This window comes from Nannospalax galili, unplaced genomic scaffold (assembly GCF_000622305.1).
Source record: "Nannospalax galili isolate Female #2095 unplaced genomic scaffold, S.galili_v1.0 scaffold136, whole genome shotgun sequence".
Classification (NCBI taxonomy): Eukaryota; Metazoa; Chordata; class Mammalia; order Rodentia; family Spalacidae; genus Nannospalax; species Nannospalax galili.
This window is the reverse complement of record NW_008340872.1, coordinates 2,865,200-2,881,958: the sequence shown is the minus strand read 5'-3', so window position 1 is coordinate 2,881,958 and position 16,759 is coordinate 2,865,200. Positions and strand designations below refer to the sequence as shown.

Here is a 16,759-nt window from a genome sequence, read left to right as displayed (position 1 = left end):
ATTTACAGCCAATTTTGAAGAAGCTGCATCTTAGCTCTGGAAATTGTTATTGAATATGTCAATGCTGTTGTAATGAAATGCTTCTTCTGATTGTGTGGTTATTAAATAAATTTAAAAAAAAATTGCCGGGCATGGTGGTGCACGCCTATAGTCCCAGCACTTGGGAGGCAGAGGCAGGCGGATCTCTGTGAGTTCAAGGCCAGCCTGGTCCACATAGTGAGTTCCAGGATAGCTTGAGCTACAGAGAGACCCTGTCTCAAAAAGACCAAAAAAAATTTTTTGCCAAAGAAGGAAAGTTTGGCATCTTGTTTACTTCTTATAAAATCTGAAAGGTATAGAAACAAAGCAACTAAAACTGGTCAGCAGTTTCTGTTAAGCATATAGGGTCAGAACCAAAACATAATTTAAGCAAGTAGAATTTCACAATGTGTGAATTTCACAATACTTTGACCTACTTGAGTTTAAGCCAGAGGCACAAGATTCGTTCAAAATCAAGATATTCTATCAACATTAGTGTTTATTTCAACAGATACAAGCAAAAGGAAAACTTGTGATCAGATCAGCAGATGTAGAGACTTTGAAAGAAAGCATAACCTTTTCTTTTATGTGGAAATGAGCTACATACATATGCCAGGCAGTGAATACAGGTCACTGGCAAAGCATTTGTCTAACATGCAGGGGGCCCTGGGTTTAATTCCTAGCACTGAAAAAGTAATAGTAATATTCTACTTTGTAACATTTTAGAGCCTGTACTCTTAGTGCTTCAGGTGGGAAGAGCTGGAGTTTAAGGTGAAGGCTAGTCCTGGCTACATAAATTCCTGTCTCAAAAACAAAGTTAGACTGCTTTCCAGGAGTCACTACCAAGTATCATTCTAAACAGTGAAGTACTGAATCTACTTCACTAAACTTGGAACTAAGTGGAGACGCATTTCATAATGTTTTAGAGGCAAAAGACCAACGAAAAGATTGTTGTAAATACTGGAAAAGAAATACAGTGCTCTTGGTTTTTCTATTTATGTTATTGTAACTTTACTAAAATAAAAAAATTAGCATCTAAAAATTAGTAATATTCATAAAAATTTAGTAAGATAGTTGCATATAGCATAAATAACTTCTAAAATTAAAAATCTGTGTGTGGGGGAGGTTAAAAGATTTATTTATTTTTATTCTCTGTCTATGTGTGGTTTGCCTACAGGTGTGTATGTGTACCGTGTTGTGGCTAGTGCCCATGGAGGCCCCAGATCCCCTGGAACTGGAATTACAGATGGTTGTGAGCTGCCATTTGGGTGCTGAACCGAAGCTGGGTCTTTTGCAAGAGCAGCACATGTTCTTAACTGCTGAGCCATTTCTCTAGCACCTTCTGTGGTTGTATTTGAGTCAGAGTCTTCTGTAGCCCAGGCTGGCTTTGAAGTTTTGATGCACCAAGGTTTACCTTGGACTCTGATCCTCTTGCATCTGTCTTCAGAGTGCTGGTATTATTTATCAATAAAATTTTATTACTTATATGAAGAAAATGTGAGTAATATATGAAGAAATATTTTATTAGAAGAAGTGGACTTAAGACTATTTTTCTTGGTGAGCAAACTATTATGTATATATCAAAAAATCTAAGGCAGAATTTGGATTCCAGTAGAAAGCAAACATACATGAATAATTAAGAAAAAAATTTTCTGTAAATTTGTGTGTATGCACGAACACAGGTGATATATATGCATGTTTGTGTGGAGGAGGCCAGAGGTCAACTTCAGGTGTCATTCCTCTGGAGCTGTCCACCTTGTTTTATTTTTGGTGGTGTTGTTATTTATTTTATTTTCATTTTATTTGTGTATCTATGTAAGTGTATGCTGCAGAGGCCGGAAGAGGGTGTCAGATCCCCAGGGACTGCAGTTATATGTGTTTATGAGCTGCCCAAGGTTTGTGATCAGAACAGGACTCGGGTACAAGGATTTTCATGCTAAGTCAAGGATTTTCATAAGCACAGTTTCAACATTGAATGCACAAGTGTTAGTTTTCAGAATTTCTAAATCCAGTGTCATGTCATGTCTCTGTGTTAAAGTTTGTAGAACTCCACAGAGTAAGTGGAATTTAACCAAACACATCCAGATAAAACAGTCAATTTCTAGATGTTGTTTTACTAACATTGAATTACAACTTAGTTCACATACAAAATTTACCCTTTGAAACTTTAATTCAGTGGTTTGTAGTGTAGTCGTAAAATTGTGTCATTAGTACATTTTCTTCTAAATGAAATCTCTTTAAAAGTAAGAAATTTCCAAATTCAGGTTGAAGATTACCCAGCTTGTCATATGGGTACAGAGTAAAAGATACCGTATAGTCACGTAACATAGTTGTTCTGTGCCGTGGGCGTGGCGGCTGAGAAACGAAGGGTCCTTCACATCGCCGTTGTTCTGAGTCTGTGCTGCTGGTTTGCAGGGCACTAGCTGACATGAATAACGATGGAAAAATGGATCAAGTGGAGTTTTCCATAGCTATGAAACTTATCAAGCTGAAGCTACAAGGATATCAGCTCCCCTCTGCACTTCCCCCTGTCATGAAGCAGCAGCCAGTTGCTATTTCTGGTGCACCAGCATTTGGTAAGTCCGAAAATGAATTGCTCCCTGTATCTGTATTTCTTTCTTTCTTTCTTTCTTTCTTTCTTTCTTTCTTTCTTTCTTTCTTTCTTTCTTTCTTTCTTTCTTTCTTTTTTTTTTTTTTGTCTTTTTGAGACAGTGTCTCCCTGTAGCCCCAGCTGGCCTGGAACTCACAGATATCCTCCTGCCTCTGCCTCCCAAGTGCTGGGTTTAAAGGCGTGCGCCACCATGCCCCGCTTGCTTCCTATATTTAATTGTGTATTTTAAAAATGAATGCTTTCCCTCTCAGAGATTATAGCATTATGAAATTCTAGGGGACAGTTCTGTCTATAAAATGATTGGCTTCTTCAGAAGGATAGTGCTGATGTGGGACCATGTGCACATTAACCTCAAGGGTGCAGGTAGAGGTGCAGAAGGTCTGGCCGGGTCAATGAGCACACCTGCACTCTGCCGCAGCAGCTCTGCCCTTGCTCTGCACACTGGCATGTATTTCCTTTGCTTTTCCTTTTCCAGAGTGTCTTTTTTTCTCTTTGTACATAAATAATTTCTTTTATGTTTATGTCTGTCTACCTATCTATCTGCATATCCAATTATCTGTTTATTTCTATCTCTCTCTCTCTCTCTCTCTCATTTTAAAAAATTTTTGAAACAGAGTCTCAACACTGGGCTGGAACAAAATGACCCTCTCTGTCTTCCTGCACTGGGAGCAGCTTGCTTGGCCTGGAGCTCTGTGTAGTCCCAGCTGCCTTCAATCCCATGATCCTCTTGGCTTAGCCTCCAGAGTACTGGGATTTCACACATGTGCCATCTCAACTTCAGAAATAAATCTTTTTATTGCCAGTAGTGGGACAGTTGGCCACTGTTAGTCCACTCCGCACTTTTATAACCTGAGATGGGCTTATACAGAGATTGCAACAGGAAAGATTCAGCTCACAGACCTGGAGACTCAAGCAAGAGCAGGACACCAACATTGGCTCAGCCCTGGTGAGGACCTTGCGTCAGTGGCAGGGTCACATGTGGGAAGAAACATAGCATCTTGAAACAGAAAGGTCAGGGACCAGACTTGTATTTGAAAACCTGCTTATGGAAGAGCTGAGCGTTCCCCAGGGAGGTGCCTAAATCCCTCTGAGGACAGATAGCTCTCGTAACCTGAGATCTCTAGGCACCGCCAAGGTCTATCATCTCTCACCTTTCCATACTGGAGGCTAAGCATCTAACACATGAACCTTTGAGTACTGGGGGATATACCAAAACCACAGCAAACCTAAAGCTCTGTTGTGGAACAAATTGACCTTCTGTCTTCCCTGCATTGGGAGCAGCTCCTGGCCTGGGCTCTACCTCTTCTTTGTCAGGGGCTCCTCTTGGTACTTGGTGGCCTTTTTCATCTTTGCCATGCAAAGTTGCTGTTTCTATCTCCTGTAGTTTTTTATCCTGTGTCTTTTGTTCTGAATGTTCTTTTTTGTGTGTGTGCTCTCAGGAAATATGGTAAAAGTGCTTGGCTCAGGTTTGACAAAGAGAAGACAAATAAATACTGTATTAATCATGGAATTTAAAAAGGTCTGGGGACACTTGCAAAGCTAGGTGCCCAGCCCAGCTTTCTTCCAAAATGTCCACTGTCCACGAAATTCTGTGCAAACTCAGCTTAGAGAGTGATCACTCCATACCCCTGAGTGCCTATGGGTTGGTCAAAGCCTATACCAGCTTTGATGCTGAGAGATGCTCTGAACATCAAGATGGCTGTGAAGACCAGAGGTATGGGTGAGGTCACCATTGTCAACATTCTGACCAACCGCAGCAACACCCAGAGACAGGACATTGCCTTCTCCTACCACAGAAGGACCCAAAAGGAACTTCCGTCAGTGCTGAAGTTAGCCTTATTTGGGCACCTGAAGACCATGAATTTGGGCTGAAGACACCTGCTCAGTACAGTGCTTCAGAACGGAAAGCCTCCATGAAGGGCCTGGGGACTAACGAGGATTCTCTCATTGAGATCATCTGCTCAAGAACCAACCAGGAGCTCCAGGAGATTGACAGTCTACAAGGAAATGTGCAAGACTGACCTGGAGAAAGGACATCATTTCCAACACATCTGGTGACTTCCAGAAGCTGATGATTGCTCTGGCAAAGGGCAGATGAGCAAAGGAAGGTTCAGCCATTGACAATGAAATGATTGACAGAATGCCCGGGAACTGTATGATGCTAGAGTGAGGAAGAAAGGGACTGACGTTCCCAAGTGTCTCAGCATCATGACCAAATGCAGTGTGTGCCACCTCCAGCAAGGTACAGGAGTGGCAGCCCTCACAACATGCTGGATAGCATCAAGAAGGAGGTCAGAGGAGACCTGGAAAACGCCTTCTGAACCTGGCTGGTCCAGTGTATACAGAACAAGCCCTTGTACTTTGCTGACCCGTTCTATGACTCCATAAAGGGCAAAGGGATATGTGATAAAACTCTGAATAGAAGGGTGGTCTCTCGAAGTAAAGTGAACATGTTGAAAATGAGATCTGAATTCAAGAAATATGGCAAGTCCCAGTACTACTACATCCAGCAGTACACCCAGGGTGATTACCACAGGGCACTGCTCCACCTGTGTGGTGGAGATGGCTCCAGATGTGGAACTGCCTGTACCCCCACCTAACGTTTTAGAGAATCAATCTGCGACTAGCAGACCCCAAGCTCCTGCCTGTTAAGATGACATCAGAGTTGCAGCCCCTCCCCACATTTAGTTGCCTTAGGGTTACCTGACTTTCCCTTCTTCTTAAGCCAAAGAAATGAACATTCCAGGGAACTGGAAGAAGTCTGTGATGTAAAACATGTTGTATACTGTGTTGTGAATAAGCCATTTTTACTTTAGAAACAAAGAGAACAAAATGGAATAGAAAAGGATAAATGTTATTCCCATCACAAGCATAATTTGATAAAAGCTGACCTTCACCAGGCATTTTTCTTATGAATTGATGACACACTGAGCCCATGAACAATTCTGGTTTCTTCCTATTCTTACCCTAGACTTTATTTAGGTCTGTTTGAAGGTTATGGTAGTGAGAATATGTGATTCATGGGGCTCCTAAAGTTGAGAGCAAAGCACAAAACCTGTGGATAAAGCTCCTTTTCTATTAATTATTTAAATTTAATTTTAAAAATTTTTGTGTGTGTGTGTGTGTGTGTGTGGTGTGTGTGGTGTATGTGGTGTATGTCTACATGTACATACATGCACCTGTGGGAGGCTTGAGGTAGTGTCAGTATCCTCTCCTATCACTCTCCATCTTACTCTTCTGAGGCAGGGTGTCTCCTCAGACCTGGAGCTTATGTTCTCCAGCAAGCCCCAGTGACCCTCCTGTCTCCACCCCACCAGGCCTGACTTGTTACGTGGTGCTGGGATCTGAACTCAGGTCCTCATGGCTGTGCAGCAAGCACTGTTAACCACTGGGCCATCTCTCCAGCCCCATGGATCAGATTTCCTTCCTTCTCTTCACATCCTTATATACCTGATGGTAGGTGGTAAATTGAAGCAGATTTGAGGGGATCAGTGAAGAGCCCTCTGGTATAAATAATAAGTAAATTTGTTAGATTTTTCTACTGAAAACAAACAGCTTAATTCTTACTTTTTTTCTAACTGGGACCATAATACTTGTAGAAACAAAGGAGGAAGGATCTATTTTGGCTCATTGTTTCAGAGAATTTCAGTCCATTGTGATAGGGAAGGTACGGTAGTGGCAGTGTATGGTAGAGGATGCTCGCATCACAGTGGATCAGAGCAGAGTGAGCTGGAACCACGGTGGTAGGCATAGCCTTCAGAGGCCCACTCCTCTCAGTCTACTTCTGCCAGTTAGGCCCCACCTCCTAAAGGTTCAAAAGCCTCTCAAAATAGTGCCTCCAATTTGGGGACTAAGCATTCAGAACACAAGCCTGTAAAAGACATTTCAAATTCAAATTATATGGGACTAGAAAGAGGGCTCAGTGGTTAGGAACACTGGCTGCTTTTGCAAAGGACCCAGGTTCAGTTCCCAACCGTCGCTTACTCCAATTCCAGGGCATCTGACACACTCTTCTGGCCTCCATGGGCACTGCATGCATGGTGCACTTAACATACATGTAGGCAAAACACTCAAACACATAAAAATAAGCAAGTCAAATTCAAATGACAAGACTCTCTATATAATCTAAGCCAGGCGTGGTAGTGCACGCCTTTGATCCCAGCCCTCAGGAGGCAGAGGCAGGCGGATCTCTGTGAGTTCAATGCCAGCTTGATCTACATAGTGAGTTCCAGGCCAGCTGGGGCTACAGGGAGATGCTATCTCAAACCCTCCCCTGCCCCTCAAAATACTATAATCTTTCTTGGATGACCTTTGCCCACAAGGTTGCTTTTTCTAAGAAAAAAGGTACAATGGTCCATGAGAAAAGACAAAACTATTTGTGAGCAAAGGCTAGCACAAGTGAATAGTGTAGGTAGCACGGGACTAGCCCCCTGTTTATCTTGGACCTTTGTATTCACAATACTTAGCCTTTAGTTAGCCTATTTAAGTAGATTGTGCTCTGAATCCTTTACCTGTAGGTAATTTTTGTTCAGGACCACATGATAAGATTGTTAAGGAGTACTTCGTTTTCTTTTAGCCTCTTCCAGAAAGAGACTTCAGATACCGAAGGGTCCTGTTCCCTCTTCTTCTCTTAAACTTGAGTATAATTCTTCCTTTGATACTTAATTTGTTTTCTCTTGTTGCATTCTGCTCCAGGACTTTCAGTTTGGGCAGTGTAGTTGCTGCTTTTGCTGCTTTTTCCTGCTCCTCATCTTCCTCCTCCTCCTCCTCTTCATCCTCTTCTTCTTCCTCCTCCCCCTCTTCCTCCTTCTCCTCTTCCTCCCCTTCTTCCTCCTCCTCCTCATCTTCCTCTTCCTCCTCCTTTTGTCAGATGCTTACAGGCACACTGCTGAGCATCTTATAGTCACTCTCATGCCTTCCACTGTTACTAAGAATTTCCAACTTGACCCTGTACATCAGCCAGTAACTTTGGCTCTTTCCTGGCTCTTCTTACCTTTTTCTCATCACATTGACATTCTTAGTAAAGTGATTTCAGAAGAATAAATAAACCATGAAGGTTTAAGATAGATTAAAATTACAGGGACTTTATCAAGTTAACTCAAAAATCTAGTCTTTGCTAGTATTTCTAGTTCCACCTTTCAACTCAATATAAGTAATGGCGGCTTTTATTTGGATTGTGATAACATGGAACTCAAATAGCTTGTGTCCTTTGTTTTGGAGAAAAGTAAAATGGGCTTGTCAGTGAATCAAAAATAAGTAGGGTGAGTTGTTGGTAGCTCAGGGGTAGTGGTACAATGTCTTCTTTGGGGGAAGGTGTAGCAAGATCTTGCATGTGGAGTCAAGTCATTGGAATCAAGTCATTGTGTTAAGAGGGAAGAAGCTGAAAAGGAAGCCTGAGGAGAGTGGTCGTTCTAGTAGCCAAGAAGGTGTTCAGGGTGAAGGGAGCGAGCCACTTTTGGAGCCGTTTCTGAGAGATGAGGTAAATATAGGACAAAAAGAGGTGATTGAATTTGGCCTAATGAGCTTCTCAGTGATCTTGTCCATAAGTGCAGTGAGTGTTGGGAGCAGCGCCTGCTTGGAAGCTAGGAGACAGCTTGACTAATGGAGGCAGGAGGCTGCAGGACTCGGTGTCCGTGGAAGTGCTCCTTCCTTTACAGAGAAGGAAGCCCCGACTGTGCAGGTGAGGGAGAATTTCAAGAACTAAGAACGAGCACCATAAGTGATGAGATCCAGAACAGTCTCCAGGAGGTATATTTAATTAGAAAATCATTCCTTCAGCCACCTGTGGTGCCATCACCTGCAATCCCACCTCTCGAGAGGCAGAGGCAGGGAATCTCCTGTGCAAACTGGCTGGCTCGACAAGCTGGAATTGCCCAGTTCTGGGTCCAGCAAGAGACCCTGCCTTGTAAATAAAGACATTCAAAGTCAAGTTCCTGCCTCCACACATGCAAACATGCATGCATATTCTCATATTCACCACACATATACCCAGCGAAATAAAACTGAAAAAGAAAAAAGGAATGCAAGCAAAATAGAAATGTATAAACCTGTCACGGTGCAGGAGACAGAAGGAAGGAAGTCATATGTCTGGTATAGCTGACAGCAGGGAAACAGCAAAATAACTAATAGGCCTTCACTGGGAAGCTGATTAGTCAATCCAAGAGCTGCAGAAGGCCTGAAAGATCTGGAGCAGTACAGCCTCTAGAAACTACTCAAAGCTGACTCATCTGGTGGAGTGCTTGCCTAGTGTGTGTGAGGTCCTGGGTTTGATCTCTGGCAACACAAAAAAACTGAAGAAACAAACCAAAACCTTAACTCATTAAGCCTTCCTTCTGGGACCAAGCCCCATCCTGAGATAAAGTGAGTGAGACAGGAATTCAAACAACAGTACTTGGACACACAGACAAGGGAAAGAGAAAGTCCAGAAAAAATGAGGGAGGAGGACAGAGTCCCGAAATCCTAGGCAAGGCTCATGTAAAAATAAGCAATAGAAAGATTGAAGTCAGGTTAAACCTCACAGAAAGTTATTATTAGAAGTAGTATGTGGCTGAATAACACCCCTGTGGACAATGAAAACACTGTTTCAAGACAAGCCAGAGGTGCTGTGCAAATGACACAAGACTTCAAAGACCAACTTAACCCATATTTAAAAATCTTAGAAATGAGGTGGCACAACTGAGCAAGGAGGGAGCAATTAAAGAAAAATTCATTTTAGAAGCAACTGAAGAGGTTCTATTCTGAAGGGAAGTAAAATGTAAACTTTTTTTTAATTAGAAGAAAATGAAAAAGCAGACATAAAAAGAACTTGAGAAACTGACAAATATTGAAAGCAAAGAAAGTTGAACAGAATTCCTAAGGAAGAAATCCCCATGAGGAGACAAAGCAAATAGTAAAATGAATTCAAGATCGTTATCTTGAAATAAAGATTTGAGAGTCTCATATGTCTGAGAATATCAGTGTAAGAAGATCAACTGTAAGGTGTTTTCTACTTTAAAATTTATGTTATTGTGTAGAAAAAGCACGTGCATAGCTCAGAAGGTAAAGAAAAGTAGATTAGCTTTGGACAGCAGTGCTTTATTGCAAAAGAAAATTGAGTAATATATTTAGTTTTTTTTTTTTTTTCCTTTTTTTGGTCTTTTTGAGTCAGGGTCTCCCTATAGCTCCAGCTGGCCTAAAACTCGCTCAGTAGACCAGGCTGGCCTCAAACTCACAGATCCGCCTGCTCTCAGCTACATAATTTAAATCATAGAGATTCAAATTCATATGTTGAAAATTATACAATAGAATCAATCATTTATCGAGTTTTTCCTATTTTAACTATATAGCAGAATGAGCAGAATAGATCCTCATAAGAAGTACCTTTTTACAAGCATATTGCATAAATGACTAACAGCTGATAGGTTTTTGTCACTGATTTGTGATTTTCTTTTGCTAATGGATAAATACAGGCATTAAGCACCAGTGACCGTCCATATCCTAGAAAGACAGCCCATGTTCTGTGTTTCTTGTGGTTCTGACAAATGATCTGACCTGAGTGGTTTAGCCTTTGGACCTGGCTACCTGTTTGCAGGAAGTACAGAGGCTAGAGGAAAAGAGATGTTCCATGAGGATGTAACCAATGAAATCCAGACTGGGAAGGTCTACAGGTTACATGACTTGAATCTTTCAACAAATAGATTGAGAAGAGACAGTATACAGGCCTCTAGATTCAGTGAAACACAACAGACATTTGAGCAGTAGGATATTCAGCCCCAGCAGAATGAAATTAACAAATCCTTCCTCCTAGGACAAATAGGAGGAGGGACAAAATTGAACTAAGTATGTTGGACAGGCCTGTAATCCCAGCATTCAGGAGACTGAGGAAGGAGAATGCCACTAGTTTGAGGACCTCCCGAGTGACAAGTGCCGGCCAGCCAGGGAGGGTTACATGTCTTACCTCTGAAAAGCAGACTACACAGAATTTACAACACATCTACTTTAGTGATCTGTACATCTGTCAGAAATATATAACTTTTTGAGAATTGTTTACACTTGAAAAGCTGCTGAGGTTCAGGTGTGAGCAATGCAAAAGGCTTTCCTTTGTGGCATGTTCTTTCCTCTATCTCTTCAGTGTGACTAATTTGGAGGTTCTGCGAGGATAGAGCAGGCTGTAAGCACCAGAAGCCTTGCTCTTGGTATTTTCTTAGATGAGGTCTTTGCCTGTAGCTGACATCTTAGTCAGTAGAAGTATGATCTTGGCAGCACATCAACAGATAAAACCAATACCTCCGTTAGCCTGCTGTTGGGCACATATATTCTTGGTTGAGGCTGTACATGTATGCAGTTGAGGTAGGGTGAGCCCAAGCCAGCTGCAAATCCTTGACCAATTCTCAAACTGTGTGTATGTTTGGAGAGTATGTCAGAATCCTGTGAAATAACAGCTTAAAAAGCCAAGAGCTTTTGTTTTAGTTCTGGTGTTTCTTCTTCATGTTTAGAACATACTTATAGAGACATTGCTCCCATTAAGTGTTTGGCTCCCGTGTGGTACAGTGCTATAGGAGAGGCAGGTGAGGTGGTTGATTTGCTGTTCCTCTTTATATTTGTCAGCTTTGAGCCGGTTGCCATTTCTTTTTTTCTGAGACAGGGTCTTCTGTGGCTGAGTCTGGCCTCAAACTTCCTATGTGCCTGAGGTTGACCTTGAACTTCTGATCCACCTGCTTTTACCTCCAAAGTGCTGAGATTATAGGTGTCTACCTCCATACCCAGTTTATGCTGTGCTGGGGATTGGGACATTATGCATGCTAGGCAAACACTCCACTAAGCTACATCCCTGGCCCCATTGTTTTTCATATTGATCCTGATGAAGCCTTCAAGTTAGGTGTGTACAGTCCTTTTATTGTGATCTCCCCCCCCCCATGCCCTTTCTAAAAGTAGCAAGATAACTTTTATTTGGAGCAAAGTGATAGTGAGGATATAAGGGATACTGTCAAGATTGACAGCAGGCCACGTGAGTGAGAGTACTCAAGGGCATTGTCATTCTTGATCTAAATTTTGTTTGTTTGTTTTGGTCTTTTTGAAACAGGGTCTCCCTGTAGCCCCAGCTAGCCTGGAATTTTCTATGTAGATAGACCAGGCTGGTCTGGATCTCACAGAAATCTGCCTGTCTTTGCCTCCAGGGTGCTGGGATTAAAGGCATGTGCTCAGCTTTTGACATAAATTTTTGTATTCTTCAAAATGTTTTATTTAATATTTTATTATTTTTATTTTATGTGTATTAGTATATTGCTTGGATGTATGTAAGTGCACCCATGTTGTGCAATGCTCTGGAAGGTCAGAAAGAGGGCGTCAGAACCCCTGGAACTGAAGTTACAGACAGTTATTAGTCACCATGTAGGTGTTGGGAGCCAAACCTGGGTCTTCTGCAAGAGCAGCCAGCGCTCTTACTGCTGAGCCATCTATCCAGTCCCTGTTGTTTTGTTTTATTTTATTTTATTTTATTTTATTTTTTGTCTTTTTGAGACAGGGTCTCCCTGTAGCCCCAGCTGTCCTGGAACTCGCTATGTAGACCAGGCTGGTCTTGAACTCACAGAGATACGCCTGCCTCTGTCTCCCGAGTGCTGGGATTAAAGGCGTGCGCCACCACGCCCGGCTTTATTTTCTTTTTTTAAAGTATTTTGTTTATTATTTTTATTTTATGTGTATGCATATATTGCCTGCATGTGTGTAAATGCACCTGTGTCATGCAGTGCTGTGGAGGACAGAGATGGTGTTGGATACCCTGGAATGGGAGTTGCAGATGGTTGTAAGCCACCATGTGGGTGCTGGGATTCGAACTTGGGTCGTCTGCAAGAGCAGCTAATCCTCTTAACTGCTGAGGCATCTCTCCAGCCTCTATTCTTCAAAATGTTTAACCTGAAGCTGTGTGTGTGTGTGTGTGTGTGTGTGTGTGTGTGTGTGTGTGTGTGTTGAAATTTAAAGGATTTTCTTCTTGTAGTACTGAACCCAGAGCCTTGTGTGAATGACAAGCAAGAACTTTTTAACTCAGCTATACCTTCAGCCCTATAACCACAGTTCCTATAACCACAAGTTATGTGGGGATATATTAGAACTGGAATGAGATTTTCATCCTTAAGCAGTACTAGATTAAATGTCACTGAATAGTAAAGTGTAATTGGCTGAGTTTTGCTGGTTTTTTTTTTTTTTTTCTTCTAGGTATAGGAGGACTCACTAGCATGCCGCCACTCACAGCTGTTGCTCCAGTGCCAATAGGATCCATCCCAGTTGTTGGAATGTCTCCACCCTTAGTATCTTCTGTTCCTCCAGCAGCAGTGCCTCCCCTGGCTAATGGGGCTCCCCCAGTTATCCAGCCTCTGCCTGCGTTTGCTCATCCTGGTATGTGCCTGCCCATAGCCTAATTTTTACTAGTTACATTTTTGCTGTTCTTTTCTTGTTAACTGTTTGGTCACTTCCTAATTCTAATTAAGTAATATTTTTATCCCAAAGGAAGGTTTTTTTTTTTCTATTTTATTTCTCATTTTAAATGGCATATGCTAAGGGGGTAGAAAGAAGGAAAAGAAAGGGAATTGTAGATCCTTGGTACCTCTGTGGACAAAGAAGAACTCAACAGCAGAAATCAAAGCAAATTTCCTTCAAGGGTCTTGTACGAGTCACTGAGATTGAGCAGTGTTTGAACATTTTGCATTTCCATGTATCAGTTACTGCTATTCTTTGGCCTCTAAGAATTGCTAATGTAAAAGCTAGTCTACAGATAGAATTACATGGTGAGGAAAATGAGCCTTGTGGATTTGAGCAAGTGGGATGAATCCAGCAGAATAGGGAAGGAAGTCAATTAATGACCAGATATATTAAGCTCACAGTGTTAGCACATTTGCTTAATTGAAGGGAAGAATGTAGTTATTTTAGTTGCTGACTTAATTTCATTTTGAGGCTTTATTCAGAGTCTTTTCCTATAATTAAAAGATAGCATAACTCTAGATGCAGACAGCCTGGTCTAATAAATCATAATGCATCTTTCAGAATGGGGCTTCTTAGTTGTGAGCCTGACTTCGCATGGTTGACTCACTTCTGTAACCCATAGGATTGTTTCAAAAAGCTGTTCTGGTATATCTGAGTAAATTCAGTAGTGCCAACTGCATAAATTTTAGCATTGTATTTGTAGCATTATTTCTGGGCTTGAGGCAACCTGGATTTATTCTATCTGCTGTGTCTCTTGAGTTCAAGCCAAACAATCTAACTCACCACTTTTTTTAGATCTGCCCCATACAGTCTTTCAGGCTTGACTGTGGCTGCAGATGTGATAGCATCCAAGACCATTCTTGCAGTTATTTCCCAGGAGGATAAGTGGATCCAACGAGCCCTGTGTCTTGTTTTCTTTTGTGACTTTGGCAAGTGTTTGTAAGACACCATGCAGGGTTGAGGGGTGAAGGGTGTGGCTAGGGTCTGAGTGTTTTCTGATATACAACTAATCAGGCCAAATGAGAATCAGACACAAAAGCTGCCCCTCCCTAGCCTCACGTGTTATCTGACCAAGACTTGGCAGCCTATGACTTCTTGGCTCCTACATCTGGGACTAATGCTTCAGTTCCTTTGATGGCCAGAAATGCCATCTTATATATTTAAGCTGTTCTTTCCTCAACTCTTGGAACAGAGCCTGCAGAATGTGATACTGAATGTTCAACGAAGAGTAAAGTTTTTTGGATATCAGCATTACTACATGGTAAGGTAGTTCTCAGTAGCACAAATAAATCTAGAAACATTTTTGGCAGGAAGACGGAGTAAAGGGGAGTGACTTTAGAATCCACGCCGGAAAGAAAAGAGAAATGTTTTCTGCTTCAGATTTTATGACACTGCATTTAAATTTTTTAAATGAGGGAAATTACCTTCACAGAATTAAAGCTACTCAATATTTTATTTTTACAGCAGCCACCTTGCCAAAGAGTTCTTCCTTCAGTAGATCTGGCCCAGGGTCACAATTAAACACTAAATTACAGAAGGCACAATCATTTGACGTAGCCAGGTAAGATTGTTCGTTTCTGTGGAAAGGTTAGGTATAGCCATGATTACATTCCCTGTAGACTTGAAAATGAATTATCTTTTATTGTTACTTTTTTATTATAGAATGCTTATAATAATGATTTTAAAAATCGAGATAATGCTACTAGACTTTATTATGTAGCCATTGCAGAGATGATAGGTCAGGAACATGCCATTTTTTAAAAACTTTTTTTTTTTGTATTTTTTTTGACAAAAAGGTGATAGTAGAGGTTGGAAGGCAGCTCTGTGGTAGAGCACTTGCCTAGCGTGTGTGGGGAACTGGGTTCAATCACCAACACCAGAAAAGAGAGAATGGAATAGAACAGAATGGAGTAGACTCCTACAGGAACTGACCAAATCAAATTAATGATCTTGTATGAAATCATTTACAAGGTCACGAGTTATTTATTTGAAGATTGGAACCACAGTTGGATTTGTTTTAATTCTGTCTCATGCACATGGAATCTGTCTGACTTATTATTAAAACTATATTAAAGACCAGTTTTTATAAAATGAATTATTCAGATTAATGAAGAGTTCATATTAATACAGGTATATAAATATGTGGCTCAGTTTTCGGGAAACTTACGTGAACTTACTGTTTGTATTTGGCCAACCCTAATTTCTCACTGTCTTCTATATTTCTCTTTATCCCTGATGTTCTTCTTGCATACTGCTGTGCTAAGTTGACAAATTGAGTCCCTATGTAAATAATCTTAAAACTTTTGAAACGAAGGGTGATATAAAGGAATATGACTCCAGCCATGGTGGGAAGGGGGCAGAGACAGGCCCGATGTTGTCCACGCTGGCCTGAAATTCAGGATGTCTGGGATTATAGGCATGAGCTAAAACACCCAACCAGAATTTTTTCTTCAGTGAATCAAGTTGTTTTTCCTCTTTAAAGAAAGTATGTTGAATATAATTCAATAATGCACTACCTTTTAAAAATTATTTAAAGAAAATTCACAATCTGAAAAGTTCTGTGCCAAAAGCTCGTTATTTTCTCTGTTGTAAATGAAGATCAAGCTCAGAGACATTAAACTGACCAAGATAATGTTACTCAGTGGCAGGGTCAAGAGTCACACTCAGTTCTTTGTGTTTAAGGCATGTGTTCTCAGCTGTAGATCCTCTCTAGTCTTCAGTTCACTGTACTGTACAAGCATATACATTCCTCTAGGTAGGATTATACTCTCAAGATGCTCAGACCTTCTCTGAGCCACCTGCTCAATCACACTATTGAACCCTATAACATGGGCAGCAGATAGGTTCCAAAATTGTGAATGAAGAAATAAATCCAGAGATATATTTCTTCCCCATAATTGGCAGCATGGTGAAGGTTGGCCTGAGATCGAAGCTCACATGCATGTTAAATTTCCTCCTGATAGTATGCTGAAGTTTTATGGATATTTTTTTTCTTTTTCAAGTAATTTTGGATTCTGCCATGAAATTGGTTTGTAACATGATAACCATCATTGTTTGCAAACAGCAGTGCTCTTCAGAAACTGGGTTTTATGTGTTAGTAGTTATCTTTTCAGTAATTTAAAGCTGTAACAAATTTCTGTGATGCAGGTACCTAACTTTTAGGTAATTTATTGCTGAATTTTTAATTACTTAAATTCTTAAATACTTAGATTTGGCAGAGAGCCATGACTTGCTAAGTATAATCTCAGACAGCTTCTGTGTGCAACACCCTTCTTCCTCACTCTGCAGGCACAAGATAGTTAGCTTCTTGACAGGTAGGTAGGAGTTAGAATCGGCAAAACATTAGCCAAAATGAGAGAGCTGCTGCGGATGTACTCACAGCACAGTAGGTCCTGGTAAGTGGTCTTATTAGGAATTCATCAAAATTAAAGAAGGTGAATTTAGTTATTTTTCAAGTATTTGATAGTTGTTTCCTCTTGTAATAACTTTGCATAGTAAGTATAAATTACATAGATGCCAGACATCTTAATGAAAGATAACTCAGCTTCAGTGTGTGGTTAAAGTTTTGACTTGGTGTGTGACACCTGAACGTTTTGTTAGCATGAAAGAAAACTGTGTACAGGCCCTTTTCTGTCTTCTCTCTTGCAAGTGGAGTGCTGTTTTCTGTTTCCACTG

General features: G+C 41.0%; 1 protein-coding gene and 1 pseudogene across 3 annotated transcripts in view; both read left to right on the top strand.

Moving 5' to 3' along the window:
- The window catches only part of Itsn1 (intersectin 1), a 200,361-nt gene that overhangs the window by 58,849 nt on the left and 124,753 nt on the right, over positions 1 to 16,759 (top strand). For all 3 annotated transcript variants that reach the window (XR_003849972.1, XM_008835940.2, XM_008835942.3), the window contains exons 5-7: positions 2,434 to 2,594; positions 12,821 to 13,000; positions 14,549 to 14,645. Coding sequence is in view for 2 of the 3 variants with exons in the window: in XM_008835940.2 (XP_008834162.1) it covers positions 2,434 to 2,594; positions 12,821 to 13,000; positions 14,549 to 14,645 (438 nt within the window). In the remaining variant the exon portion in view is untranslated. The remainder of the gene's footprint in view (positions 1 to 2,433; positions 2,595 to 12,820; positions 13,001 to 14,548; positions 14,646 to 16,759) is intronic.
- LOC103736510 lies at positions 4,198 to 5,229 on the top strand (annotated as a pseudogene).